This window comes from Herpailurus yagouaroundi, unplaced genomic scaffold, assembly GCF_014898765.1.
Source record: "Herpailurus yagouaroundi ecotype Mexico unplaced genomic scaffold, PumYag 165, whole genome shotgun sequence".
Taxonomy (NCBI): domain Eukaryota; kingdom Metazoa; phylum Chordata; class Mammalia; order Carnivora; family Felidae; genus Herpailurus; species Herpailurus yagouaroundi.
The window spans coordinates 11,055,211-11,083,076 of NW_024412406.1; the positions used below are offsets into that span (position 1 = coordinate 11,055,211).

The 27,866-nt window shown below is 37.8% G+C and overlaps 1 protein-coding gene across 3 annotated transcripts; it reads left to right on the forward strand.

Moving 5' to 3' along the window:
• Nucleotides 1-26,776, forward strand: ELOC (elongin C). 3 transcript variants are annotated; one of them, XM_040487573.1, is made up of 4 exons: nucleotides 1-74; nucleotides 13,903-13,956; nucleotides 18,296-18,439; nucleotides 24,922-26,776. In XM_040487573.1, exons 2-4 carry the CDS (start codon nucleotides 13,953-13,955, stop codon nucleotides 25,110-25,112), a joined length of 339 nt encoding a protein of 112 aa, XP_040343507.1. In that variant the 5' UTR covers nucleotides 1-74; nucleotides 13,903-13,952; the 3' UTR covers nucleotides 25,113-26,776. The 3 variants fall into 3 exon arrangements, with proteins under 3 accessions (XP_040343507.1, XP_040343506.1, XP_040343508.1); XM_040487572.1 differs by lacking the exon at nucleotides 1-74 and adding an exon at nucleotides 130-251; XM_040487574.1 differs by lacking the exons at nucleotides 1-74; nucleotides 13,903-13,956 and adding an exon at nucleotides 16,883-16,991.
• Nucleotides 26,777-27,866: the final 1,090 nt, after the last annotated feature.

A 27,866-nucleotide genomic window follows, 5' to 3' on the forward strand; every position in this document is an offset into this window, starting at 1 on the left:
TAGGAGTAGGGAGGAGGGCGTGCGCACTTCCTGTGCACGGAAGCCGGCAATAGACTGCGTCCCTGCCTTACCAGGTACCGATCTCCCGCGCGTTGTAGAAAGCGTCCATGACCCGGCGGAAGTGATTCCTCCAACTGCCCCGGAACCCACGGCGGCAGGCAGCTGGGGGTGGGGGGGGTGGCCCTGGAGTAGGGGCTGTGGCGGTGCGCGGGGACCCGGCGCGGTGGCTGCGGTGGCTTCAGGGCTGACGAGTGAGTCTTGGGCTGGGCTGGGAACGGAGCTCCAGATTCGTATGGAGAACGAGGAAGGCTTGTACTGGGCGCGCTCACAGTCCCACTTCCCACCCCTTCCCATTTGGGCGGGGAAGGAACGGAAGCTCTTAACCTCCCCGGGCCTCCTCAGCTCCTGGTTTGGGGGAGGGGAGAAGAGGGCTGCGGGACCTTTCCAGGCGCCTCTCGGTGGGTTTGGAAGAGGGAGAAGGAGGGGCGGTCGCCAGCGTGTCTGGGCCTTCCCCGGGCTGAGCGCGGGGAGGGTGGAGTTAGGAGCATGGCAGCCTGTCTCTTTCCCTTTTTGCTTTCCCCGGGTGCACTCGGATAAGTCCTTTTCTTGGAGTCCGTCCCCCGTCACAGGAGTGACTCTCACAGTCTTTCACAGTCACCGTCCCCCTCTTTCCAGCTGCAGGACCCCGACAAGTTTACCTTCTGGGCAACTTGTCGGTCGATCTCTACCCGACTTGATAGTTTGAAACTGTCGTGCATCTACCTTCAGTTTTTCTGAAACGTATCTAGTACGGCGGCCGCTGAATTTCTCTTACGGAACTAAAATCTCTTTAGTAATCTGTAGCTGTGGAATTCATGTCATTAGTGCGAGCATTTCTACTTTGCATCACCTTCAGTGTACGAAACAACCGAAATCCTTTAGTTTGAGTTTTTAAATCCTTATATGAAAACTGCCATATTTGCTTTTTGACCCCCCAAAAGTTGTTTCCTTTAGTGTATAGTAGACTAAGATGATAAATTGCTGATCTTGCTTACATTATAATTCATGATGTTGAAACATCACAGGTGGATTCATTCATTCTAGAGATACAGTGGTAAGAAAACAGCTATGATCCCTGTCATCGTGGATATTTATTGCTAATTGCCAAGTAATGATTTGGGGTTCATTATTTTCAAATGGTCATTCTTTTTTCACTTAAGTATGAAATGTATTTAGTAACTACGATTTCAAAATATATATACATATTTTTTTAAGTTCATTTCAACTCAGCTGCCGGTTTCATTACATTATGGTAATTGTGTAATGTAATTAGTGGTTAGTAGCCAGAGGTTATAGTCAACCCTATTTATTCAAGTTCTGGTGTTTTTTTTTTTTTTTTCTTTTTTATGTTTATTCATCTTTGAGAGGGTGAGTGGAGGAGAGGCAGATAGAGAGGGAGACAGATGATCCGGAGCCGACTCAGCACTGAGAGCGGAGAGCCCAAGGCGGGGCTCAGACTCACTATCTGTGAGATCACGACCTTAGCTGAAGTCAGACACCTAACCGACTGACACATCTACACACCCCTATATATCAAGTTTTTCTTTTTTTTAAGTTTTAAAGTAATATTTGAGTGTACCTTATAAGGTACTTTCTTTGGTATTTTTTCCTTAAATAGGTTTTTCAGTACTATAAAATAATCTGGAAACTCTCTGCATTTACATTGATCTGTCTAAATGCATTTTGTCTCACTTGTAGTAAACGTTTTCTGTTCCAGGGGCACCTGTGTGGCTCATTTGGTTAAGCATATGACTCTTGATTTAGGCTCAGATGGTGATCTCAGGGTCCTGAGATCGAGCCCTGTGTTGCGCTGGGGATGGAGCCTGCTTAAGATTCTCTCTCTCTGTACTGTACCACCTCCACTCTTGCATGTGTCTCTCTCTCTCCAAAAAAAATTAAAAAAAAAAAAGTTTACTGTTCCATTATTAAATAAGATCAGAAAGGGGCACCTGGGTGGCTCAGTCGGTTGAGCGTCCAATCTTGCTGTCTGTGAGTTCAAGCCCCGCATCGGGCTCTGTGCTGACAGCTCAGAGCCTGGAGCCTGCTTTGGATTCTGTCTCCCTCTCTCTGTGCCCCTACCCCGCTCATGCTCTGTCTCTCTCTCTCTCTCTCTGTCAAAAGTAAATAAACATTAAAAAAAAAAAATTAAATAAGATCAGAAAAAGCCCATATAGTCATACCTGAAATTTCAAGCCTTGAAATTAAGAAAACAATATTACCTTTCATTCAAGAAATATTTATCAAAAAAAAAAAAAAAAAAGAAAGAAATATTTATCAAGCATCTGCTATACGCCAGACCTGCTATAGTCCTGCCCTTATGGAGCTTGGGGAAAGCAGAGATACAATAAGTATATGTATAAGGAAATATAGTTTCAAGTGGTGATAGATGTGAAGAGATTATATCAAGATTAGAGTTAGGGTAAACTAGGTGACCAGGGTAAGGGTTTCGAATTTGATAGGGGAGTCAGCAAGGAAGATCTGCCTCTCTGAGGAGTTGATGGTTTTGCTTGGACAACCTAAATGATGAGGAAAATCTGAGGGAAGAGCTTTTAAGATAGCAGTAACTGCAAAATGCAAAGACCTTAAGAGGGGAATGAACTTGACCTATTACAATACAGAGAAGGCCAGTATAGCTGGAGCATAGTGAGGCAAGAATGATGGAAGATGAAAATCAGAATAGTAAAGATTAAATAAGATGCAACTTTATGGTCCTTTTTCTGTTTGTGATGAGAGGCCATTAGAGGATTTTGTGCAGGGGAGTAACATCTGACTTAGGCTTTCGATAACTAGTTACTGGGTGGCAAATAGACCAAGTTGGAGGAAAGTGGGGAAACCAGCTCCTAAGGAGGCTTGTAGTAGTCCAACTGAGATATGGTACCTTGAACTAGAGATGTGGTGTGGAAGTTAGTAGAAATGGTCTGATTTGGAATATCATTTGAAGACAGAGCCAGGTGGGTCTTGCCTTCACCCTAGGACAGAAAAAAAATTGAGTAATCAACAGTTTTGCTGAGCATCTGTGTGACCAGTAGTGCCATTTACTCAGATGAGGAAGACAAGAGGGTACACTGGTTTCTGAGGAATAAACTTGGAATTCTGTAAAGGAATAAGTCAGGAGTTTGATAATTATTGTACAGCTCAGAATGTGTGCAAGTAGGCAAGTTGGATATGTACAACTATTGCGTGGGGTCAGAGTCTTATAGGTAATATTTAAACCTGTGGACCAGAGGACATCAAGTGGAGAGTGTTAATGGAGAAGAGGGCAGATGACTGGGAGTACTCTGGTCAGAAGAGGAGCAAACAGTGATAGAAACAGAAAAGGCAGGAGGATGTGGCATCTCTAACATTGAGGGAAGAAACTGTTTTGGGAAGGAGGTAGTAGCCAACTGTAAAACCCTGCTAAGAGATGACAAGTAAAGTAATTGAAATGTGATGAGCCCTTTGAGTGGATTAGTGGGCCAAAAGTCTGATCAGAGTAGGTTAAGGAGATGTGGATGGTAGTAATGATGTTACAGCATTTTTTTTAAATTTTTTTTTTCAACGTTTATTTATTTTTGGGACAGAGAGAGACAGAGCATGAACGGGGGAGGGCCAGAGAGAGAGGGAGACACAGAATCGGAAACAGGCTCCAGGCTCTGAGCCATCAGCCCAGAGCCCGACGCGGGGCTCGAACTCACGGACCGTGAGATCGTGACCTGGCTGAAGTCGGACACTTAACCGACTGCGCCACCCAGGCGCCCCTGATGTTACAGCATTTTGATGTGTATAGGAATAATAGGAATTTGGTAGGACTAATAGAACAAAGTCCTTGGAGAGGTGTGCTTACATGGAAGGGTTGGCCTTAGATAAGAAGGATTTTTTTTTAATGTTTATTTTTGAGAGAGACAGAGAATGTACACAAGTGAGGGAGGGGCCAGAGACAGAGAGGAAGACAGAATCCAAGCAGGCTCCAGGCTCTGAGCTGTCAGCGCAGATCCCTACACAGGGCTTGAACTCACAGACCCTGAGATCATGACCTGAGCCAAAGTGGGACACTTAACCAACTGAGCCACCCAGGTGCCCCTATTTATTTTTGAGAGCAAGATAGAGAGCCACTGGGGGAGGGGCAGAGAGAGAGGGAGACAGAATCTCGAGCATGCTATACCCTGTCAACACAGAGCCCTGTGTGGGGCTTGAACCCATGAACCATGAGATCATGACCTGCGCTGAACCAAGAGTCGGATGCTCAACCAACTGAGCCACCCAGGTGCCCCAGGAAGAATGGTTTTTCAGCTTTTGAAACAGGAGGGTAGACAGAAGATATGGTATATACATGCAAGTAGAATGAAGGTAGAAAGACAAGGTAATTGAAGTGATATCTTTCTGTTTTCTTGATAAAATAAGTAAATTTGTCAGGGCAGGGAGGAGAAGGTGTTGGAGGTTTAGGAGAAGCTAGGATTTTTTTTCAGAGTAGAAAAGCCAGTTACTACCAGGATCACTACAATGCCAGGTGCGTATTTAAAGTGTGTGGTCACAAATTTAAAGTTGAGGTCAGTCAAAATGGTTGTGTCTTTTTTCCAGCCACATCCATCTCTTGGTTGAGGCTTGAGCTAGGCAGAGAATTGGGTTTGCCCGGGATTGGGATGTGGGTGGGCATATACATCAGAGGGGAGGGCAGGGACTTAGGGTATAAAGACTGTGAGATGTGCATGGTGCCAATCCTGATGAATTCAGTGGGATTAAGCAAGGTCAGAACTTGTTTTCTATTTGTTTTTTATATTTGTTTTTGGCCCATTCTAAGGGTTCTTTTAAATTAATTTATAATATGTAGAATCTAATTAGAGAGTATATAGTGGGAATATTTGCTCAAACCTTTTTAAACCAAAACAAAGGAGTTTGAAGATCATTGTCTAAGAGGGAGTTTAGGTAGTTTACAAGAGTGAGGAAGACAGACTCCGTCGAAGCACGTAGCGCTCTGGAGTCCTTAAGTGCTCTGGTGTATGACCGCAACAACTCTGTTGAATAAAGATGGGAAATTGGAGTTACAGGCATTTGTAGAGGGATGAAGAATTTCAGATGGGTATAGTCATGAAATAGTGGCTCTGGAAGGCACTTTTAGACACAGTTTAGCCCATTGTGTTTGGGAGATAAACAAGTATTATCACTTTAATTTATCAGGGTCTCAAGATAGAAATTTGGAGAGCAGAAATTTAGATGTGGACTTCCAGTGACACTTCTACTTTGTATGAAGGCCTTTCCCACCTCTCTCCTGATTTGGCTTATACTGTTTACTTTGCTTGGATCTCCTTCCAGTTCTGCTTGGTAAAAATACCTCCTTACATTGAGACCCAGATCAAAACCTACTTTCCTTTTGTGGCCATTCACTTAAGAGATTCATAGTCCAAGATTTACTTCTTTAGGACTCCCATAGTCCTACTCCTTCTCTATTAGCATCTGCAAATCTAGAGAATTTGGATTAGTTTTATTATCAGCATCAGTATCTTTTGAAAGGTTAATGAGACAAAACCATTCTGGATTGATATCTTTACAATGAAAAATACCTAAATTTAAGAAAAATCAATAAATTTTTAAAAACATCTTACTCTAACCTTGTTTTAATTGAGATATAATTGACATACCCTGAAATAGTGTACCATTTAATTTTCCAGAAAGTTGCCTCATGTTCCTTCAGAAGCAACCACTGATCTATCACCATAATTCATTTTGCCTGTTCTAGAATTTCATATAAATGGAATAATGCAGTATGTACTTTTTTGTTTTTCCATTTAGTATAATATTTTTAGTATTCACCTATGTCTTGTGTACCAGTAGATCATCCCTTGTTGTTACGAATGGTATTCCTCTGTACAAATATATCACGGCTTATGTGTCATCAGAATAGTTTCTCATTTGTTTTGAATAAAGCTGCTCTAGACACTTCCATAAAACATTTTTTTCTTTTTTCTTTTTTAATGTTTATTTATTTTTGAGAGAGCGCGTGTGCATACACGAGCAGGGGAGGGGTAGAGAGGGAGGGGAACAGAGGATCCTAAGCAGGCTCTACACTGTCAGCACGGAGCCCAGTGCTGGGCGCAAACTCACAAACCACGAGATCATGACCTGACCCCAAGTCAGACGCTTAACCGCCTGAGCCACCCAGGCGCTCTGTACAAAATTATTTTGTGGGCAAGTTATTTCTTGGATGAATACTTAGAAATCAAGTGTGAGGATTTAGGAAAGACTTGTTTATCAGTTTGCCACTTGTAAATTAGTAAGCTATAACTTACCAAAACATAAGTAACTGAGAACCATCATTCACAGTGATCTGAAGTCCACTTAACATCACTGTAATGATTGCTGTGGTCTGCATCACCCTGTGTAATATTTCTGATTGGTCATTTGGGGCGAGTCTAAAATAGAGTTCTTAAATATCAGAAGGATCTCTTCTAATCTAGATTCCTAAAGGCCCATAGTTCACAACAGGCAGAACATAGGGCAGACATTTGTGAGGGTTTGTTTCTAGAAATGAAGCCCTGCTGATGGAATATTATAATGCAGTTGATTACTGAGTATTATTAGGTGAGTTATTATTTTAATAGTAAAAACTTGACCATTTAGGACAACAATTAGGCTGTGACTAATTGTTAACTATCAGAAATAGATTGAAAATTGAGGTCAGTGCTTTTACTTTAAATGACCTAATAGATTCCCTTAGTAAAGGCAAAGAACTACCCTCTTTGAGCTAGTGTTGGTGTGTATAGACAGCCACTGAGAACAAAACTTGTTCTTAAACTCAGGGATGTTTGGAAGCACATTTTAACCCCAGGAGATTTGAGGACATTATCAAACACAACATTTTCAGATAACTGAATTTGTTCCAGGAAACATAAAATTCTAGAGATCGTGTACAGAAATATATGTTTCATACACTTGCATTTATAATTAACAATTTGTGGTAGTCAGTGCAAAATTGTGAGACTGGCGTTTTGGTTATCGTAATTTCATAAAATGTGGCTGTGACCTATGTCCTTGAAGTCTTTAAAATAAAAATTATTTTAAGAACCAAGAATTCATATTGACTAAATTTTATTGTGAAAGATGGAATACCATCTCCTTCCTTCGTCACCCCCTCCCCTCAGTATAGCCCAAAATGTTTCAATAAACTTAAATAGAATAGTTTTCACGATGCTTGTCTAAAAGTTCTGTAAGTTGATTCAATGCCAACATCATGGGAAAACATAAAAGTAATTAATCTTGGTCAAAAGAATTGTACCTTTGAATAACTTTATTCTGTCAGAAAGCTCAGAATAGGAATGTCTGTGTCCTTGGCCAGATACACTATTGTATGAAGTTTCACCCTGTTAACATTACCACATAATTACCATTGTGTTGGATACCTGGGTCATAAAGAGAGAATCTTGCCTTGTGGAAACTTAAGGTTAGTCAGCAAGACAAAATGTATCTAAAAAGACACACTTTGAAGCATTTGCATCTAATAGTAAAGAAAACTATAAATTCCACAATGGAGGAAAAATGGGAGAGGAGTAGTACTATTTGCTAAAAGTATTAGAGTCTATGCAAGAATTAGATATAGGAGCATTGTTATAAGTTAAATAGGCCAGAATGAGAAATTCTAACTCCTCTTGAGAGACATACATCCAGTGACACTATAAGCACATTCGGGCAGGATATTTTGATGTGTTATTACAAATTGGAATTGCCTTCTAACTTCTGTCAATTTGTATTACTTTGTTTTCCAAATTAATCATATTTTTACATATAGTTAGGAACTAATCATCAGGCTGACCATTGTTCCCTTATGAGCTGTTTGGTTCCATACGTTTATTTGTTTCTTTTTAAAAAATCAAATTTAGGGTGCCTGGGTGGCTCAGTTGGTTAAGCTCAGTTGGTGACTCTTGATTTTGGCTCGGGTCATGATCTCACACTTCATGTTTCAAGCCCCCTGGTCCGGCTCTGCACTGACAGGGCTCACCCTGCTTGGGATTCTCTTTCTCCCTCTCTGCCCTTCCCTGCTCACACAACCAGCAGGGGAGGGGCACAGAGAGAGGGACACACAGAACTGGAAGCAGGCTCCAGGCTCTAAGCTGCCAGCACAGAGCCCCACCTGGAGCTCAGACCCACAATCCGTGAGATCATGACCTGAGCCAAAGTGGGACGCTTAACTGACTGAGCCACCCAGGCACTCCTCAAAATAAACTTTAAAAACAAATTTAAACCATAGTTTTCTTTTAAAAAAGTTACAGTTTCCTAGTTATTTATACTTTGAACATGTATTTTTGTGCATTTTATTTATTCTGCAGAAAACATAATAGGCAGGAAGCCACTTGTTTTACATAAATGGCACCAAACTATACCTATCATTCTAATCTGCTTTTTAAAAAATTAATCTTGGGGAGCCTGGGTGGCTCAGTCGGTTGAGCATCCAACTTCAGCTCAGGTCATGATCTCATGGTCCGTGAGTTCGAGCCCCGCATCGGGCTCTGTGCTGACAGCTCAGAGCCTGGAGCCCGTTTCAGATTCTGTGTCTCCCTCTCTCTCTGCCTCTCTCCCGTTCATGCTCTGTCTCTCTCTGTCTCAAAAATAAATAAACGTTAAAAAAAAATTTTTTTTTTTAAATAAAAATCTTGGTGGTATTTCATACATACATAGATTTAATTTATTCCCTTTCACTGCCCATAATAACTATCAATAATTGTAGATATACTATTTTTATTTAGGTCATTCCCTAATTGGGAACTTTTCAGGGGTTTTTTCAATGTTTCATTTGTGCACGTATTATAGTCAATATTCTTCTCCTTGCCTTTGTGCACAAGCTAGTGTTTCTCTAAAATAGATACCAAGAAGGAGAATTATTGCTAGCCTCCTGATGATTGTGCTGCTGCCTTCCAAAAACTGTTGTGCTATATATTTAGTATTATCCTCTTCCTCTTCTGTACCACTTGATTCTTAGCACATTTTGGTGTTTTAGTTTGGGTGTTTGGTGATTACTGTTGGGATCAAACATTTTTTTTGTACAGGTCTTTGAGCTATTTTTATTTTTTTCTTCTGTTATTTTTCCAGAGTTCAGTGAGTTTTATTATCTTTGTTTCTTTAATCTGTAGCATATTTTTTATGAATGGTATCAGTTAGATGTCTAACCTTATTACTTTTTTTTAATTTTTTTTTTTAACGTTTATTTATTTTTGAGACAGAGAGAGACACAGCATGAATGGGGGAGGGGCAGAGAGAGAGGGAGACACAGAATCGGAAGCAGGCTCCAGGCTCCGAGCTGTCAGCACAGAGCCTGACGCGGGGCTCAAACTCATGGACCGCGAGATCATGGCCTGAGCCGAGGTCGGACGCTTAACCGACTGAGCCACCCTAGGCGCCCCTAACCTTATTACTTTTTCCAAGTAAATAGTGAATGTAAAGAGGCATACAAAAAATAGATTTGTAGCTGCTGCTGTCATCTACTTAATAACCTAAGTCAATCAGTTAAAAAACTATTAGTACTAATAAGAGAGTTCTGCATAGGTGATGGGATACAAATCAACTTTTAATGGATTTAAAAGCTTTTCTTTAAAACACCAGCAATAATCTTTCAGAAAGTATAACAGGAAAACAGACAGAATTCATAATAAAAACTATAAAGTATCTAAAAGTCCACGTAAAAAGAAATGTGTATTGATAAAATGGGACTTGCCTGGCCACTTAGAACATGTTTATCACACTGACTGTAATGAAAACAGTAGATATCTTAGGTATTAAACAGGTTAGTGAGATAGAGTATAGTCTAGAAATTCCTTTAATAGTAAATGCAGTAACATTTCAAATTTGAAGGATGGGCTGGCTGTTCAAAGATCTTTTCAATGTTCAGTAATACTAGATTCAAAACTGATTGTGGGCGCTAGGCTCACCTAGAATTTCTATTGGTTCCCAAAAAATAAAAAACTATAAAAGAATAATGTTTATATATAACACTAAAAGCACAATATATCTGAGGACTTTTTGTTCATACTGTGTCTTTTGCCTGGAAATATTTTCAACCTACTGCTCAACCACGTGTGTTTACCTACCTAATTCGTATTTCCAGAACTCAGCTCAGTTATGGAATAGACACTCAAGTGTTTACCCTGAGAATTTTGTAAACCCAAACTTAGACTTATGTAGGTAATTTGTAGGTTACATCCCAATTTAATCACACTTTAAATATTTTTAACTTCTACCTAAGAATTAGGATTTACTCAACTATTAGTGTTAATATACTGTGGATTTTTTTGTTGTTGTTAGTGATGGGGAGTTTCTCTTCCCCCACCCACCCATCTTTAATCCTTGAATAAATGGTGAAATTGATTTACTACATTAAGAAGTCTATAGAGAAGCTGTTGCTACACAAAGGGCTTCTAAAATGTGACTGCATGGTTGCATAGCTACTGCTAGTTAAGTAAACATCCTAGATGTTTGGCTCTGGAGATTTTCCAGATAGAAAGTTGGTACTTGAAGTTCTTGTTCTAGCTTTTCTATCGTTTTTTTCCTTTTTTGTTTTCTTAGAATGATTACAAAGCAGTATGAACAGAATACAGTAATAATGACCAATGAATTTTTATCTGCTATTATTACCATAAAGTGGCAGAGTACTGCTTTTAGTACTTACACTTTCAATAAGTATCTAAGGATTTCTATCAGCAGCTCTTACCTAGCAGCAGTGGAAAACAAGTTTTAATGGGAGCCAGAATTTTTTACCATAGCAGCATGGAATAATGGAAAGGAGTGCAGGCCCTAAAGCAGACCTACCTAGGTTTAAATCCTCTTGCTGCCACTTGAGCTGTAGAAGCTTTAAGCAAGTAACAGCTTCTTAGTGTTTCTTCATCTCTAAAATGAGAATAATAATACCCTTGTGGAAGTGTTGTTTTAAAATAATGTACGTAAAGCATGTAGTGCAATGTTTACCACTTATCAGGCCCACAACTTGTTGGTAATAATATGACATTGCCCGTGTTGCCCTTATCTCGTATTAGAATGGTACTTACATATCCATGCTTAGCATTCTAGACTAACAAATAGATTTGATTCCTACTCTTACTCTGTCATTACTGGAACAAATCATTCAACTCCCTTATTACATCAGTGATGTTACTATTTTTTAAAATGAGCAATGCATAGGTTATCCTCCAAGTTTCTTTCCTGCTATAAAATGTTATGGTTCATTTTCTTGGCCCTTCCCTTAAGGCTAGATAAAATACTGGTCAGGAATTTCTTAGAGAACAGGATGTTTTCCCATTAATAACATAAAAATACTGGTATAAATGAAATCTTGAAGAAATGATATAAAAATAAAAAGTTACTCAAAACATGAACCCTTTTCCTTTAGCATTCATCTTTGTAAAATTTAAGATTTGTCAGAATATTAAAGATTTTCTACAACTTCACTGTTAAACTTTAGAACTTCCATAGACTGCAGAAAAGATGCCACAGTGAAATGTATTATAAATGTGCACAATTACATAAGAGGAGGGCAAGCGTTATCTTTTTCATTTTTCTGAAGGCTACTTCATGTCCTTGGATTTATCATGTTATCATTGATTTAGCAAATACGTGCTTTAGTGTCTGCTAGTATCTAGTAGATACAAGTATACAAAGATGATTAAGGTCAACGATCTCCTTCAAGTTCAATTCAACTCCTAAGGAACAACATCTGTATTTTTTTTTTAATTATATAGCACTTTATTTTTTTTTATTTATATATGAAATTTATTGTCAAATTGGTTTCCATACAACACCCAGTGCTCATCCCAAAAGGTGCCCTCCTCAATACCCATCACCCACCCTCTCCTCCCTCCCACCCCCCATCAACCCTCAGTTTGCTCTCAGTTCTCAACAGTCTCTTATGCTTTGGCTCTCTCCCACTCTAACCTCTTTTTTTTTTTTTTTTCCTTCCCCTCCCCCATGGGTTCCTGTTAAGTTTCTCAGGATCCACATAAGAGTGAAACCATATGGTATCTGTCTTTCTCTGTATGGCTTATTTCACTTAGCATCACACTCTCCAGTTCCTTCCATGTTGCTACAAAAGGCCATATTTCATTTTTTCTCATTGCCACGTAGTATTCCATTGTGTATATAAACCACAATTTCTTTATCCATTCATCAGTTGATGGACTTTTAGGCTCTTTCCATAATTTGGCTATTGTTGAGAGTGCTGCTATGAATATTGGGGTACAAGTGCCCCTATGCATCAGTACTCCTGTGTCCCTTGGATAAATTCCTAGCAGTGCTATTGCTGGGTCATAGGGTAGGTCTATTTTTAATTTTCTGAGGAACCTCCACACTGCTTTCCAGAGCGGCTGCACCAATTTGCATTCCCACCAACAGTGCAAGAGGGTTCCCGTTTCTCCACATCCTCTCCAGCATCTATAGTCTCCTGATTTGTTCATTTTGGCCACTCTGACTGGCGTGAGGTGATACCTGAGTGTGGTTTTGATTTGTATTTCCCTGATAAGGAGCGACGCTGAACATCTTTTCATGTGCCTGTTGGCCATCCGGATGTCTTCTTTAGAGAAGTGTCTATTCATGTTTTCTGCCCATTTCTTCACTGGGTTATTTACTTTTCGGGTGTGCAGTTTGGTGAGCTCTTTATAGATTTTGGATACTAGCCCTTTGTCCGATATGTCATTTGCAAATATCTTTTCCCATTCCGTTGGTTGCCTTTTCGTTTTGTTGGTTGTTTCCTTTGCTGTGCAGAAGCTTTTGATCTTCATAAGGTCCCAGTAATTCACTTTTGCTTTTAATTCCCTTGCCTTTGGGGATGTGTCGAGTAAGAGATTGCTACGGCTGAGGTCAGAGCGGTCTTTTCCTGCTTTCTCCTCTAAGGTTTTGATGGTTTCCTGTCTCACATTCAGGTCCTTGATCCATTTTGAGTTTATTTTTGTGAATGGTGTGAGAAAGTGGTCTAGTTTCAACCTTCTGCATGTTGCTGTCCAGTTCTCCCAGCACCATTTGTTAAAGAGACTGTCTTTTTTCCATTGGGTGTTCTTTCCTGCTTTGTCAAAGATGAGTTGGCCATACGTTTGTGGGTCTAGTTCTCGGGTTTCTATTCTATTCCATTGGTCTATGTGTCTGTTTTTGTGCCAATACCATGCTGTCTTGATGATGACAGCTTTGTAGTAGAGGCTAAAGTCTGGGATTGTGATGCCTCCTGCTTTGGTCTTCTTCTTCAAAATTCCTTTGGCTATTTGGGGCCTTTTGTGGTTCCATATGAATTTTAGGATTGCTTGTTCTAGTTTCGAGAAGAATGCTGGTGCCATTTTGATTGGGATTGCATTGAATGTGTAGATAGCTTTGGGTAGTATTGACATTTTGACAATATTTATTCTTGCAATCCATGAGCAGGGAATGTCTTTCCATTTCTTTAAATCTTCTTCAGTTACCTTCATAAGCTTTCTATAGTTTTCAGCATACAGATCCTTTACATCTTTGGTTAGATTTATTCCTAGGTATTTTATGCTTCTTGGTGCAATTGTGAATGGGATCAGTTTCTTTATTTGTCTTTCTGTTGCTTCATTGTTAGTGTATAAGAATGCAACTGATTTCTGTACATTGATTTTGTATCCTGCAACTCAACATCTGTATTTTTAAACTGTTGTCAGAATAGCTACCTTAAAGGGAAGGAAAAAAACAAATCTGTATTTATACAGCCCACCATTCTGAAGGTGATCATCTTTTCCTCCCATGTTCAGAAACTTGATACTGTTCCATTTATGGTGGCTGGGAAACTCCTGCATAGCAGAGAGAGAGTTTTTAAACTTGTAATACCAAGGATATATTAAATAGTAATGGGCGAAAACATGTTATTCCAGCATTAATCTTAAAATAGCATTGTTATATTTTCAGGAAACTACTAAAGTTCCTGTGGAAGTAAAGTAGAATTTCATAAGAACATAATGGGTAAGTTACATAAAAGTCATTTTTTATTGCAAATAGTAGAAGCTGGTCTTCTCAAAGATAGGCCTTTGACATTGGTGAATGCAATCAGAATAGACTGAAATCAGTTGTTTAAATCTACAGCATCTGCTTACTGCAGGCAAACCTCAGAGATATTGTGGGTTTGGTTCCAGACCACAGCAATGAAGCTAGTCAAATGAGATCTTTGGTTTCCCAGTGCTTGTAAAAGTTATGTTTATACTATACTGTGGTCTGTTAAGTGTGCAATAACATTATGTATAAAAAACAAAACACAACATAATACCTGCTAAAAACAAGGTATGCCTGTACATATTTTTGAAAGGCAGATAAGTAATGTTTTTGTGCCAAATATATTTGTGATCGCTAGTAAGAAATAGCACCTTAAGAAATTAGAAACTTTCCCAACAAGCATATAAAATGCTTTAGCTTGCAAAAAAAAACCACAAGAATTGCAAATTTAAATAATTAATAATTGTTTTTATTTTTGTTCTAAGGGATTGATAACACCTGCTAAATATCTGTATGCTTGAGTAGTCTATAATTTAAAAGTTACTTGCATCTTTATGAATGTCCCTGCTTTTTATTATGAAAAATTGTGAGAGTCATACACTACATAGCCTTCAGTGATTGTTAATGTTTGGCCACATTTGCTTTCTCTGTGTGTGTGTGTGTGTGTGTGTGTGTGTGTATGTATGTATTTATATATCCACATACACATGCTTGCTTTTTTCTGTACCATTTATTTAGTTGTGCAGTATCACTTCACACCAAATACTTGAGTAGGCATCTCCTAATTCATTGCATATTCAGAATTTTCTCAGTTATTTCAGTAGTGTTCTTTACAGCAGGTACATTATAGACATAGCTCATTTTATTGTGCTTCACTTTATTGCACTTCACAGATACTGCAGTTTTTTGGTTTTGTTTTTTGTTTTTGTTTTTGTTTTTTTTACAAACTGAGTTTATAGCAGCCCTGTGTGGAGCAAGTCTATTGGTGCCATTTTTCCAACAGCAGTTGCCCATTTCATGTCTCTGTCACATTTTGGTAATCTCACAATATTTCACTTTTTCATTATTATTATTGTATCTGTTACTGTGATCTGTGATCAGTGATCTTTGATGCTACTGTTGTAATTGTTTTGAGATACTATGAACCATGGTCACATAAGACAGGGAATTTAATCAATACATGTTGTGTGTGTTCTGACTGCTGCACCGACTAGCTATTCCCTCATCTCTCTCTCTCTCCTCAGACCTCCCTATTCCCTGAGACACAAAATATTGAAATTAGGCCAGTTATTAACCCTACAATGACTTCTGAGTGTTCAAGTGAAAGGAAGACTTGCACATCTCTCACTTTCAGTCAAAAGCAAGAGATGATTAAGCTTAGTGAGGAAAGCATGTCGAAAGCTGAGACAGGCTGAAAGCTAGGCCTCTTGCAACAGTTAGCCAAGTTGCAAATGCAAAAGAAAAGTTCTTGAAGGAAATTGAAAGTGCTACTCCGGTGAACACACAAATAATAAAGCGAAACATCCTTATTGTTGATGGAGAAAGTTTGAGTGGTCTGGATAGAAGATCAGACCACCCACAACAGTCCCTTAAGGCAAGGCCTAATCCAGAGCAAGGCCCTGACTCTTCAATTCTGTGAAGGCTGAGAGAGGGGAGGAAGCTATAAAAGAAAAGTCTGAAACTAGCAGAAGCTGGCTCTATAACCTAAAACTGTAAAGGTGAAGCCGCAAGTGCTGATGTAGAAGCTGCAGCATATTATCCAGAAGATCCAACGAAGGTAATTAATGAGGGTGGCTACACTAAACAACAGATTTTCAGTGGAGATGTAACACTTTGTATTGGAAGAAGATGCCATCTAGGACTGTTGTAGAGAAAAGTCAATGCCTGGCTTCAAAGGACAAGCTGACTCTTTTGTCAGGGGCTAATGCTGCTGGTGACTTTTAAGTTGAAGTCAGTGTTCATTGATCATTCTGAAAATCCTAGAGCCCTTGAGAATCATGCTGAATCTACTCTGCCTGTGCTCTACAAATGGAACAACAAAGCCTGGATGACAGCACATCTGTCTACAACATGGCTTACTGAATATTTTAAGCCTACTCTTCAGACCTCCTGTTCAGGGAAAAAAGATTCCTTTCAAAATACTACTACTTACTGACAACGTACTTGATCACCCAAGAGTTCTTATGGAGACGTGCAACAAGATTAATGTTGTTTTCATGCCAGCAAACATAGCATCCATTCTGCAGCCCATGGATCAAGGAGTAACTTTGACTTTCAAGTCTTGTTACTTAAGAAATACATAGCTGCCATAGATAATGATTCTCGTGATGCATCTGGGCAAAGTTAACGGAAAACCTTCTGGAAAAGGTTCACCATTCTAGATGCCATTCAGAGCACGTGTGATTCATGGAAAGAGGTCAAAATATAAACACTAACAGGAGTGTAGAAAAAGTGGATTCCAACCCTAATGGATGACTTTGAGGGGTACAAGACTTCAGTGGCGGAAGTAACTGCAGATGTGGTAGAAATAACAAGAACTTGAATTAGAAGTGGAGCCTGAGGATGTGACTGAATTGCTACAATTTCAAGATAAAACTTTAACAGATGAGGAGTTGCATCTTATGGATGAGCAAAGAAAGTAGTTTCTTGAGATGGAATCTACTCCTGGTAAAGATACTGTGACAGTTGTTGAAATGACAAGAAAGGATTTAGAGTATTACATAAACTCAGTTGATAAAGCAGTGGCAGGGTTTGAGAAGATTGATTCCAATTTTGAGAGAAGTTCTCCTGGGGTCAGATGCTGTCAAATAGTATCACGTACTACAGAGAAATCGTTCCTGAAAGGAAGAGTTGATCAATGCTGCAGATTTCATTGTCTGATTTTATATAATTGCCACAGCCACCCCAGCCTTCAGCAACCACCACCCTGCTCGGTCAGTGACCATCAACATCAAGGCATGAACCTCCACCAGCAAAAAGATTACTACTCACTGAAAGCTCAGACAATGGTTAGCATTTTTTTTAGCAATAAAGTATTTTTAATTAAGATAATATACATTTTTTTTTACATATAATGCTATTGCATACGATGGTATACTGTAAACAAACTTTTATATTCACCGGGAAACCAGAAAATTGATTTGACTCACTTTTGCGTTGCTTTTTCATAGTGGTGTAGAACTGAACCCACAGTTATCTCTGAGGTATGCCTGTGTTTTATATCCAGTCAGGGATCACGTATTGCATTAATTTGTCTCTTTAATCTCATCTAAACAGTTCCCTCTTTTTGGGGGTGTGAGGAGTGAGGTCTTTGATGACCATTTAAAATTTAGATTTGTCTGGGTTGTTTACTCCTGATTAGATTCAGATTAAACATTTTGGACAGCAGACGAACATTAATGATTTTTTTATTTATTAATCCTAATTGGAAGGATTTTTAAATTAACTACTAATGAATTAATAAATGGATGTTTATAGCTTGAATACTTCAGTTTTATCCTCTGTACTCTTTTTCTTGGGCTTCGTAAGTTTTTAGAATAAGCCTTAAGATATTTTCTTTCAGATATTGGTAACCATAAAAATAATTCTGTCAGTACAATACTGTGAGAATTCTAGATGTTAGAAAGATCTTATGGGGATATACAAAAATGCATACTCCCAGAAAAGTTATATTGAGCTAGCTACTGTGGCAGAAGCTGTGGTGGCAATGAGGATAGCTGGCAGTGGAGTAACATCTACGTGCTCTGTGTCCTCACCTCCACTTGGAATTTACAAAGACTGGTATTTGTCTATATTCATTACTTCAATCGTGCAGTAATTTAAACTCAGCAGTAAAATCTTTGGATTATTAATACGGACCAAGAGCAAGACGCTGAGTAAAAGGAAGCCCTAACTTTTAGAATTAGGAGCTTATCAGGGAAGTTGAATTCACATGACATATAAACATTCATTCATAAACACACAATGTGTCATATTTTTAAGATGAGTATTTCAGGTGATTTAAAGTTTTACTATTTGCTTATTTTATTTGAGCCTTTGAATTTGAATGTGCTACTGTGTTCACAAAAAAATTGTTAATACTTCTTTGAAAAATACTAGTAAATTTTCATCTAAAATAATATTCTTAAATGTAGTTTATTCTGACATTGGAAAATGTTTAGAGAATGATAAAACAAGGAATTAAAAAAACCTAAAATCTTGGTAGATCTTACCATCCAGAAATGTTTTGGGTCTGAGTTATTCAAAAATTAACCTTGGTAAACCTGTTTATTTTAATTTTGTGATTCAAAAATCATTTTACTACTTACTTTAGATGGAGAAGAGAAAACCTATGGCGGCTGTGAAGGCCCCGATGCCATGTATGTCAAATTGATATCTTCGGATGGTCATGAATTTATTGTAAAAAGAGAACACGCACTAACATCTGGAACAATAAAAGCCATGTTGAGTGGCCCAGGTAGGTACATTTCTTTATTTTCTGTTAATAAATCTTTACTTTCAGTATGTTCTTAACTTGAATTAAGCGATTCATAACATTAAAGGAAAGAGACAGTAACTTTTCTAACATTATTTCATGATTGTGTTGCATTGGAAAAATTGGTTCCTGCCATTTCCTGTTTTCAGTTATTTACCCTAATAGGATCATTTCCCTACATTAGTTTCCATGTTTAATTTCTTCACCACAGTAGGACTCTGATGGTGATGTGTGCTCCTAACTACGTATAAAGTTTATGTTTAGAAATTTACCACTTCCCAAACATCTATTCTTACCATTTTCTTTTTTTTTTTTCCCTTGAGAGGTTTTTGGTTTTTTTTTTTTTTTTTTTTTTTTTTACCTTAAAATTTTTCTTGAGGATTTGAATTTCTGGAGCACACAATAATTCTGTGTTCAGCTTTTGGAGGAAACACCAAACTTTTTTTTTTTTTTTTTCAACGTTTATTTATTTTTGGGACAGAGAGAGACAGAGCATGAACGGGGGAGGGGCAGAGAGAGAGGGAGACACAGAATCGGAAACAGGCTCCAGGCTCTGAGCCATCAGCCCAGAGCCCGACGCGGGGCTCGAACTCACGGACTGTGAGATCGTGACCTGGCTGAAGTCGGACGCTCAACCGACTGCGCCACCCAGGCGCCCCAAGGAAACACCAAACTTTATACAGTGGCTGCACCATTTTATATTCCTACCATCATTGTATGAATATTCAAGTTTCTCCACATTTTCACTGACACTTATTTTCCCTTTTTTTTTGATTCTAGCCATTCTAATGGATATCAAGTGGTTTCTCATTATAGTTTGGATTAACTCTTCCGTAGGGACTAACGGTGCTGAACATCACTTCTTGTGTTTGCTATACAGTTGTATATCGTCTTTGGAGAAATGTCTATTCAGATCTGTTGCACATTTTTCAGTTCAGTTGTGTGTCTTTTTGTTAGTGAGTTGTAAGTGTTTTTTTTAATATAAATTCTGGACAGTAGACCCGTATCAGATATGATATGCAAATATTTTCTTACAACAGTTGTGATTTTTTTTTAATGTTTATTTATTTATTTATTAATTTTTTTTTGAGAGAGAGAGAGACAGAGCACGAGCAGGGAGAGGAGTGGGGCAGAGAGAAAGGGAGACACAGAATCTGAAGCAGGCTCCAGGTTCCAAGCTGTCGGCACAGAGCCCAACATGGGGCTCGAGCTTGTGAACCAGCAGATCATGATTGGAACCAAAGTTGGACACTTAACCGACTGAGCCACCCAGGTGCCCCATAACAGTTCTGATTTTACCTCTTACAGTTAGGTCTTTGATTTTCACTTAATTTTTGTATATGATGTGAGGTAATGATTCAATTTCATTCTTTCTTATATGGGCATCCTAGTACCATTTATTGAAGAGACTGTTCTTTCCCTCATTTAATGGTCTTGGCACCCTTGTTGAAAATCAGTTGACCATAGCCACATGGGTTTATGTATGGGCTTTCAACTCTCCCCCATTGATCTTTTTTTTTTCTTTTTTTTCTTTAAAGTAATCTCTACACCCAACGTGGGGCTTGAACTCACAACCCTGAGATCAAGAGTCGCATGCTCTACCCGCTGAACCAGGGCGGGGGTTGGGGGGGTGGCATTGCATTGATCTGTCCTTATGCTAATACCACAGTATTTTGATTACTATAGCTTTGTAGTAAGTTATGAAATGAGGAAGTGTTTTATTTTTTCAAGATTATTTTGGCTATTTGAGGTCACTTGTTTTGGGTCTTCTTAGATTTGCTTTAAATTCTAGTTAATATACAGTGTAATATTAGTTTCAGATGAACAATATAGTGATTCAGCACTTTCCTACAATACCCAGTGCTCATCACAAGTGAGCACTTCTTAATCCCTATCACCTATTTAACCAATCCCCCCCACTCACCTCCCTTCTTGTAACCATCATTTTGTTCTCTATAGTTAAGAGTCTGTTTCTTGGTTAGCCTCTTTCTCTTTTTTTTCCCCTTTGCTCATTTGTTTTGTTTCCTAAATTCCACATGAGTGAAATCATACGGTATTTGTCTTTCTCAGACTTAATTCATATAACGTATTACTCTAGCTCCATCCAGGTTGTTGCAAATGGCAAGATTTCATTCATTTCTTTCATTCATTTCTTTCATTCATTGTTAATATTCCAGTGTGTGTGTGTGTGTACGTACACACACCACATCTCCTTTATCCATTCATCAGTTGATGGACACTTGAGCTGTTTCCATAATTCGGCTGTTGTAGATTATGCAGCTGTAAATATTGGGGTGCATGTATCCCTTTGAGTTAGTATTTTTGTATTCTTTGGGTAAAAACTTAGCAGTGCAATTGCTGGATCATAGGGTAGTTCTATTTTTACGTTTTTGGGGAACTCCATACCGTTTTCCAGAGTGGCTTCACCAGTTTGCATTTGTACCAACAGTGCACGAGCGTTCCCCTTTGTCCACATCCTTGCCAGCTACCTGTTTCTGGTGTTGTTGACTTGGGCTATTCTGACAGGTGTGAGGTGATATCTCATTGTAGTTTTGATTTGCAATTCCCTGATGATGAGTGATGTTGAGCATCTTTTCATGTGTCTGTTGGCCATCTCTATGTCTTCTTTGGGAAAATGTTATTCATGTCTTCTGCCCATTTTTAATTACATTATTCAGTTTTTGAGTGTTGAGTTTTATAAGTTCTTTATATATTGTGGATACTATCAGATATGTCGTTTGCAAATATCTTCTCCCATTCCATAGGTTGCCTTTTAGTTTTGTTTTTTTTTTTTTAATTTTTTTTTTTAACATTTATTTATTTTTGAGACAGAGAGAGACAGAGCATGAACAGGGGAGGGGCAGAGAGAGAGGGAGACACAGAATCTGAAACAGGCTCCGAGCTGTCAGCACAGAGTCTGATGCGGGGCTCGAACTCATGGACCGTGAGATCATGACCTAAGCCGAAGTTGGATGCTTAACTGACCAAGCCACCCAGGCGCCCCTTAGTTTTCTTGATTGTTTCTATTTAAGGTCACTTGTAATTCCTTTTCCATATTTTTTACTGTGAAATTTTTATTTATTTAACTTTTTTTTTTTTTTTTTTTAAGCGAGAGAGAGACAGAGGACGCAAACAGAGAGGGATAGAGAATCCCAAGCAGGCATTGCACTGTCAGTGCAGAGCCGATGTGGGGCTTGAACTCACAAGCCGTGAGATTGTGACCTGAGCCAAAACCAAGAGTCAGATGTTTAACTGACTGAGCCACCCAGGCACCCCTACTGTGGAAATTTTAAAACATATACAGAGAGATTAGTATAATACACTTGCATGTACTCATCTCCAGCTTCAGTTTTATCAATATTTTGCCAATTTCATTTCATCTATTTTCCTCACTTTTTTTTTTTTTAATGTTTATTTATTTTGAGAGCGCGAGCTAGGGAAGGGCAGAAAGACAGAATCCCAAGCAGGCTCTACCCTGCCCGTGCAGAGCCCGACGTAGGGCTCGAACTCCTGAACTCTGAAATCATGACCTGAGCTGAAATCAAAGGCCAGATGCTAAACTCACTGAGCCACCCAGGCACCCCTATCATCCTCACTTTTTTAAAGAGTATTTCAAGCAAATGTATCCTGCCAGTGTCATTTCACTTGCAGAATCTATGATAGTCCCCCCTGCACTCTCCCTTTTTTTGCAGACCATGAACTTTTTGGAGAACCAAGTTATTTGTAAAATGTTCACATCTGGATTAGACTTAATGTTTCATTTTGTAAGCTTATAAATTAGAACTCTAGAGGCTTGATTAGAATCCAGCTCATTTTTCTAGGCAAGTATACTTTATAGGCAGTACTACTGTATTTCTGTTGTATCAATATTTTAGCAATGTCAGGATAGCTTAGTAGGTTACAGGGCTAGTAAGCTGATTCATCTCTGAACAGTTCTGCAGTTAGATTTTCATATGCTTTTAGCATTCATTGTGATTACTGCTGAGATTTACTTCATTTGGAATTACAAAACAGTGACTTTCTAATTCTTACCATTTCTTGTGCATTTATTAGAATTCTCCTATGAAGAAATATTTGGTTACCCTGAAATATACTCTGTATAGCAAAAATAAGTGCTTGATTTTTTTCTGTTTACATATAATTTTTGAATAATGAAATTATTCTTCAGCATCCTCCAGTAGCAAAAAGTGTTTGGGGTTTTTTTGTTTTTTTGTGTTTCATTTTCTTGTGACTTTTTATTATTTAAGGTTTTTTTTAATCTAGGGTAGTCCTTCTCACTGATGCTCAAATTGCCCCCATTTGCTCCATTTTTATTCAGAAGGAGCCACATCAGGTTGGCTTCTGTGTCCTTTTGACCTGGCTCTGGTAATCTGGGATAGCTGTACTACTTTCTATAATGACAAGATTTCCTAGGCTCATTTGGTACATAATTCTCCAGTCTGGAAAAGAGCCATTTTTCCAAAGAGCCATTTTCTCCTAATGGAAAATGGGCCTTAAGGACCCCAATCTGGTTGTTAGCAGTACTCCTTGCTCGTGGGATGAATTAAGTTTAGACTTTTCTACTGGATAGAGCTAGGATTTACTTTAGAAAAATAAAATCATGGGTGCCAACAAATTTTAACTAAAAATTAAGATTAAAGGATGTTTGTTTTTTGTAAGTGTGGTCTCCTTTAATATATCTGCAGCCCCGAACTAATGTTTGCATAAAAAAGAATGAGGTACAGATACTTGCACCTTCAGAATATGCTAAGTGAAAGGAGTCAGATACAAAAGGTCGCATGTTGTAGGATTCCATTTATATCCAAAATAGATAAATCCATAGAGACAGAAAGATTGGTTTTTGCCAGAGGCTGAGGGTTGGGAAAATGGGGAATAACTGCTTAAAGGGTTTAGGATTTTATTTTGGGATACTGAAAATGTTTTGGAACTAGATAGCAGTGGTGGTTGCACAACATTGTGTATGTACACTGAATCGTATGCTCTAAAGTGGTTAATTTTATGTTATACGAATTTCACCTCAAAAAAAAAAAAACCCTCATGTTTGTCTAGTATCAAAGGCTTAATAAGTGTCTATTGGTAGTATTTCGTACGTATATTCAAGAAAGAGAATTTTAGTCATTGACAAAGCAAAATTTACCTCATTGCTGTGAATTACTCATTCAATCCTGCTCTCTTTTCTTCCCACCCCACCCCCAAGCAACAATTATTAGAAAACTTTTAAAATACTACTACATTCTCAGAAAGTACATTTTTCTACTTTTTATATTCAGTACTCGTGCTAGACTGCTAAGAAACTATTTTATCCCTATAGTAAATGCTAAATGCTATAACCTTTATATAGCTAAAGAAATTTTGAGAGATCATTAAAAACAGTTCATAAAGTGTTACTAAAACAAAGAAAAGTAACTTATGAGGAGATCTCATGAACATAATCATACTTTTAAAAACTAAAGGGGGAAACAGACATTTATTATTTATTTTTATATGGCAATTCACTATAGCACAGGGCTCCTGATGATACATAAAGACTTGATTCCCTAAACTGAATCTTCGAAAATATTGTCTCTTTTTTTTTTTAATTTTTTTTAATGTTTATTTATTTTTGACAGAGAGAGAGACAGAGCATGAGCGGGGGAGGGGCAGAGAGAGAGGGAGACACAATCTGAAGCAGGCTCCAGGCTCTGAGGTGTCAGCACAGAGCCCAAAACACAGGGCTCGAACTCACAAACCGCGAGATCATGACCTGAGCCAAAGTCAGACGCTTAACCGACTGAGCCACCCAGGCGCCCCAAGATTGTCTTTTTTTATATACTATTCGCCTTTACTTAATCATGCCACCATGATTCTTAGGAGAAGCTAAAATTTCCAAAGTCCTTGGAAGAAAATTAGAATTTTAAAATTAGTCTTGATTAATCTCAAATACTATCTTAATAAAGATTTCTTTTTTATATTTATACTCAGAAATCAGAATAAGTTATTTCATGTGATGCTAGTTGGGTTTATTCTTCTCACGTTGTATTAGTTTGCTAGGGCTGCTGTAACAAAGTACCATTGACTGTGTTATTTAAACAATAGAAATTTATTTTCTCATAATTCTGAAGGTTAGCAATTTGAGATCAAGGTATTGGTAGAGTTAGTTTCTTCTGAGGCCTCTCTCCTTGCCTTGTAGTTGGCTGTCTTCTCTGTGTCTTCACATTGTCTTCCCTCTGTGTGCATCTTTGATCTATAACTTCCTGTTCTTATAACAATACCAGTCATTAGATTAGGGCCCACCCTGATAATCCTATTTGGCCTTAATTATCTCTTTAAAAATAGTTCCTGCACAGAAAAAATAAAAAAAGAGGAAAAAAGGATCCTATCTCTAAATATAGTCACAGAAGTACTGAGGGTTAGAACTTCCCAACATGGGAATTGTGGAGGAACACAGTTCAGCCCATAACAAACATACTTCTTTTCTTTTACAGGTCAGTTTGCTGAGAACGAAACTAATGAAGTCAATTTTAGAGAGATCCCTTCACATGTGCTATCAAAAGTATGCATGTATTTTACCTACAAGGTTCGCTACACTAACAGCTCCACGGAGATTCCTGAATTCCCAATTGCACCTGAAATTGCACTGGAACTGCTGATGGCTGCGAACTTCCTAGATTGTTAAATAAAATAAATTATAATAAACTGTTAACTTTTTTCAGTATTTAATACCTGTAGTTCAGTTAGTAATTTTTTCATATATAGCATGTTGCCTGTGTGCAGTTGAACTTTAAAGTTCATTGCAAAGCAGATTATCTTCTGTTCTTTTGCATAGCAATCAGAGTTGAAATTTGTTTGCTACATCAACAAATTGAGGACATTTTCACAAATTGAGAAATAAACAAATATGCCAATTCGTAGGTGGTTTTGCCTTATCCTTTGGATGTGATTTTTAAAATTAGAGCAGTGGTGATATAGTAAAACTGAAATTTAAGCATAAATGAACACATTCTACAGGTAAATAATGGGGCTACGTATTTTTGTGTTTTTAGTGTTGTTTTTTTTAAAAAAAAAAAACCTGATCTTGTAGCCGTTGTTAGCATTACTAGAGTTATGCAAATAATTGCATTATAAACATGTTTATAACTTAGCCAAAACATTGATTTTTATAACTGTCAAAGACATAAGAGTTGAAATTTCTTATGTGTCTTTTGATAAACTGCAGTATTGTTTAAGTGTATCTTGTCTTTTTGTTTATTGCTGCAATTTAAGAACTTTATTTAAAAGCAGTTTTGGAAGATTACTAGGCACAGCTTTTGAAGCAATCACTTTTTGAACCGGTAGCCACATGGTCAACAAGTAAACTACACGATTGATTACATGTGCATTGTGCATTTTGGCCAATCCAAAGTACTGTACCTGCATTGACTATAAAGCTTCCTTTGCAATATTCTTACATAGTCCCTTGTTGTGACTGCACTTCTGATTATTTAAATATGTTTTAAAAGACTCATTATGGACTTTAATCGGCTCTTAAAAGCTAGACTTTTCAGAACTATTCTAGTCTTCCTCCAACAAACTGAAATGTTATAAAAGATTAAAAACATGGAGAGATGCAGTGCAAATCTTATCATGTACTTTGATATAGTATATGAATTATCTTCTATTAATTAAAATATGTCCCAATAAGTATGATGCCCATAATCTGTGGGTCTTCTACTGAAATCAGATTTACAAAGAGGTCATTCAGCTTTTATACTAAACAGAAAAACTATGACAGAGCACCTCTGCTTAGGCATGAGAAAAGAAGTACTGGGGTGGGTTTATTATTATCTCTTAGTGGTAAGACAAAACTATCATTATAGGAGATATATATTTAAGCCTTCAGCTTAGTTCTTTAAGACTGATTTAATATGGACCAGTTTTTCTGGAACCTACAAAAAACATAACCAAGATCTGTAAGTAATTTTTCTTCATAGAAGACCTAACATTGTACTTGCCAGCTTACTGAAAGCAATTAAATGTGTTAATTGCATATATTTTAGTAACTTCTCAAGACATACTGGTACATATTTTAGTATAGAAGACTATCAAGTACAAGAATTATATTCTATCTACTTGCTGACAAATAATGTCAAAAACCTAAATGATGATTCTAAAGGTCAAAGTGACAACTAGAATAAAGTTTAACTTTGACCAATTTTAGTAGGTTACTTTATGTGTTAGATCCAGAAGTAACCTTAAGTTTAAGATATTGAAGTAGAACTGAAAGATTAGGAAAAACTGTATATCTTGCGGCAAATGATACTTGCATGTTAATAAAGGCTCTTGACTGAAAGGTTTGATGAACACTTGGTGTTTGATCTTTTTAACTTTAATTTGCTCTTTTTTCTGAGAATTCATGAAACCACTTGCTTCAGGACATTTGCCATATGATTGAATAGCAGGAATTTTTATTTGGTTAAATCAAAGAGATACTTTTACATAGCATTGAGATCTTAACAGTTTTCTGAGACTTGATAATTAGTTTACCTTTCAAATGGGCAAATCTCAATTTTTTTCCTGCACATAAAATATTACCACAAAATCCTGTTTTATTCAGTCAATACTTCATTTTTGTACTAAGATGATTTTATGCTTTTTAGGTTGCTTATCTTTCATGCAATTATTGACAAATGACAGTCTCCTTACTTTTGAAATCTTGTTGATACTGAGAAATGCAGTTTACTGTAAGCAGTAAATTCACCTCATGTTAGTAGAACTACATTTAGAGACATCTTGCTACGTATGGAGTGGTCATCTTAGCGTGAGCCATATTGCTAAATTTATCGACTCTTCAAAAATAGTGCAAATATTCTGAGAAATAACACAAATGTTTTTGATCCAAACCTACTGAATAAAGGTAAGTGGCCAGGCTGGTTTAGGAAGAAAGTATATAACTAGAGGAATTAGAGTACCTTTCTCAAGTAGCCAGTAATCTGGTTCAGGTAGTATGGCATGTCACAAAACTAAGTATAAGAATGTAGCAGCATCCAGATGCCTAGGTGACTTAGTTGAGCATCCAACTCTCCATTTCGGCTCAGGTCATGATGTCATGGTTTGTGGGATCAACCCCACATCAGGCTTCATTGCTGGCAGTGTAGAGTATGCTTGAGATTTGGGATTCTCTCTCTCCCTTTCTCTGCCCCTCCCCTGCTCGCTCTCTCTCAAAATAAATAAAAACTTTAAAAAAATGTAGCAGCATCAAAGCTGTAATTCAAAGGGATTTCACAAATTTGCTTTCTTATAATGCAACACATCATCTCTTAATTTGTTCAAAGTAGACGGGGTTTAAGCATTGTGTTTCCAACATTTTGGGGGTTTTTTCCAACATCATATTGAAAGGCAATTTTCCTGTTCTGGGCAAGAATAGACTGATGAGGTACCATACCATCCTTAA

Coding starts and splice junctions, on each gene's coding strand:
- ELOC (XM_040487573.1), top strand. Junction 18,440..24,921: donor AGCCATGTTGAGTGGCCCAG/GTAGGTACATTT, acceptor TTTCTTTTACAG/GTCAGTTTGCTGAGAACGAA.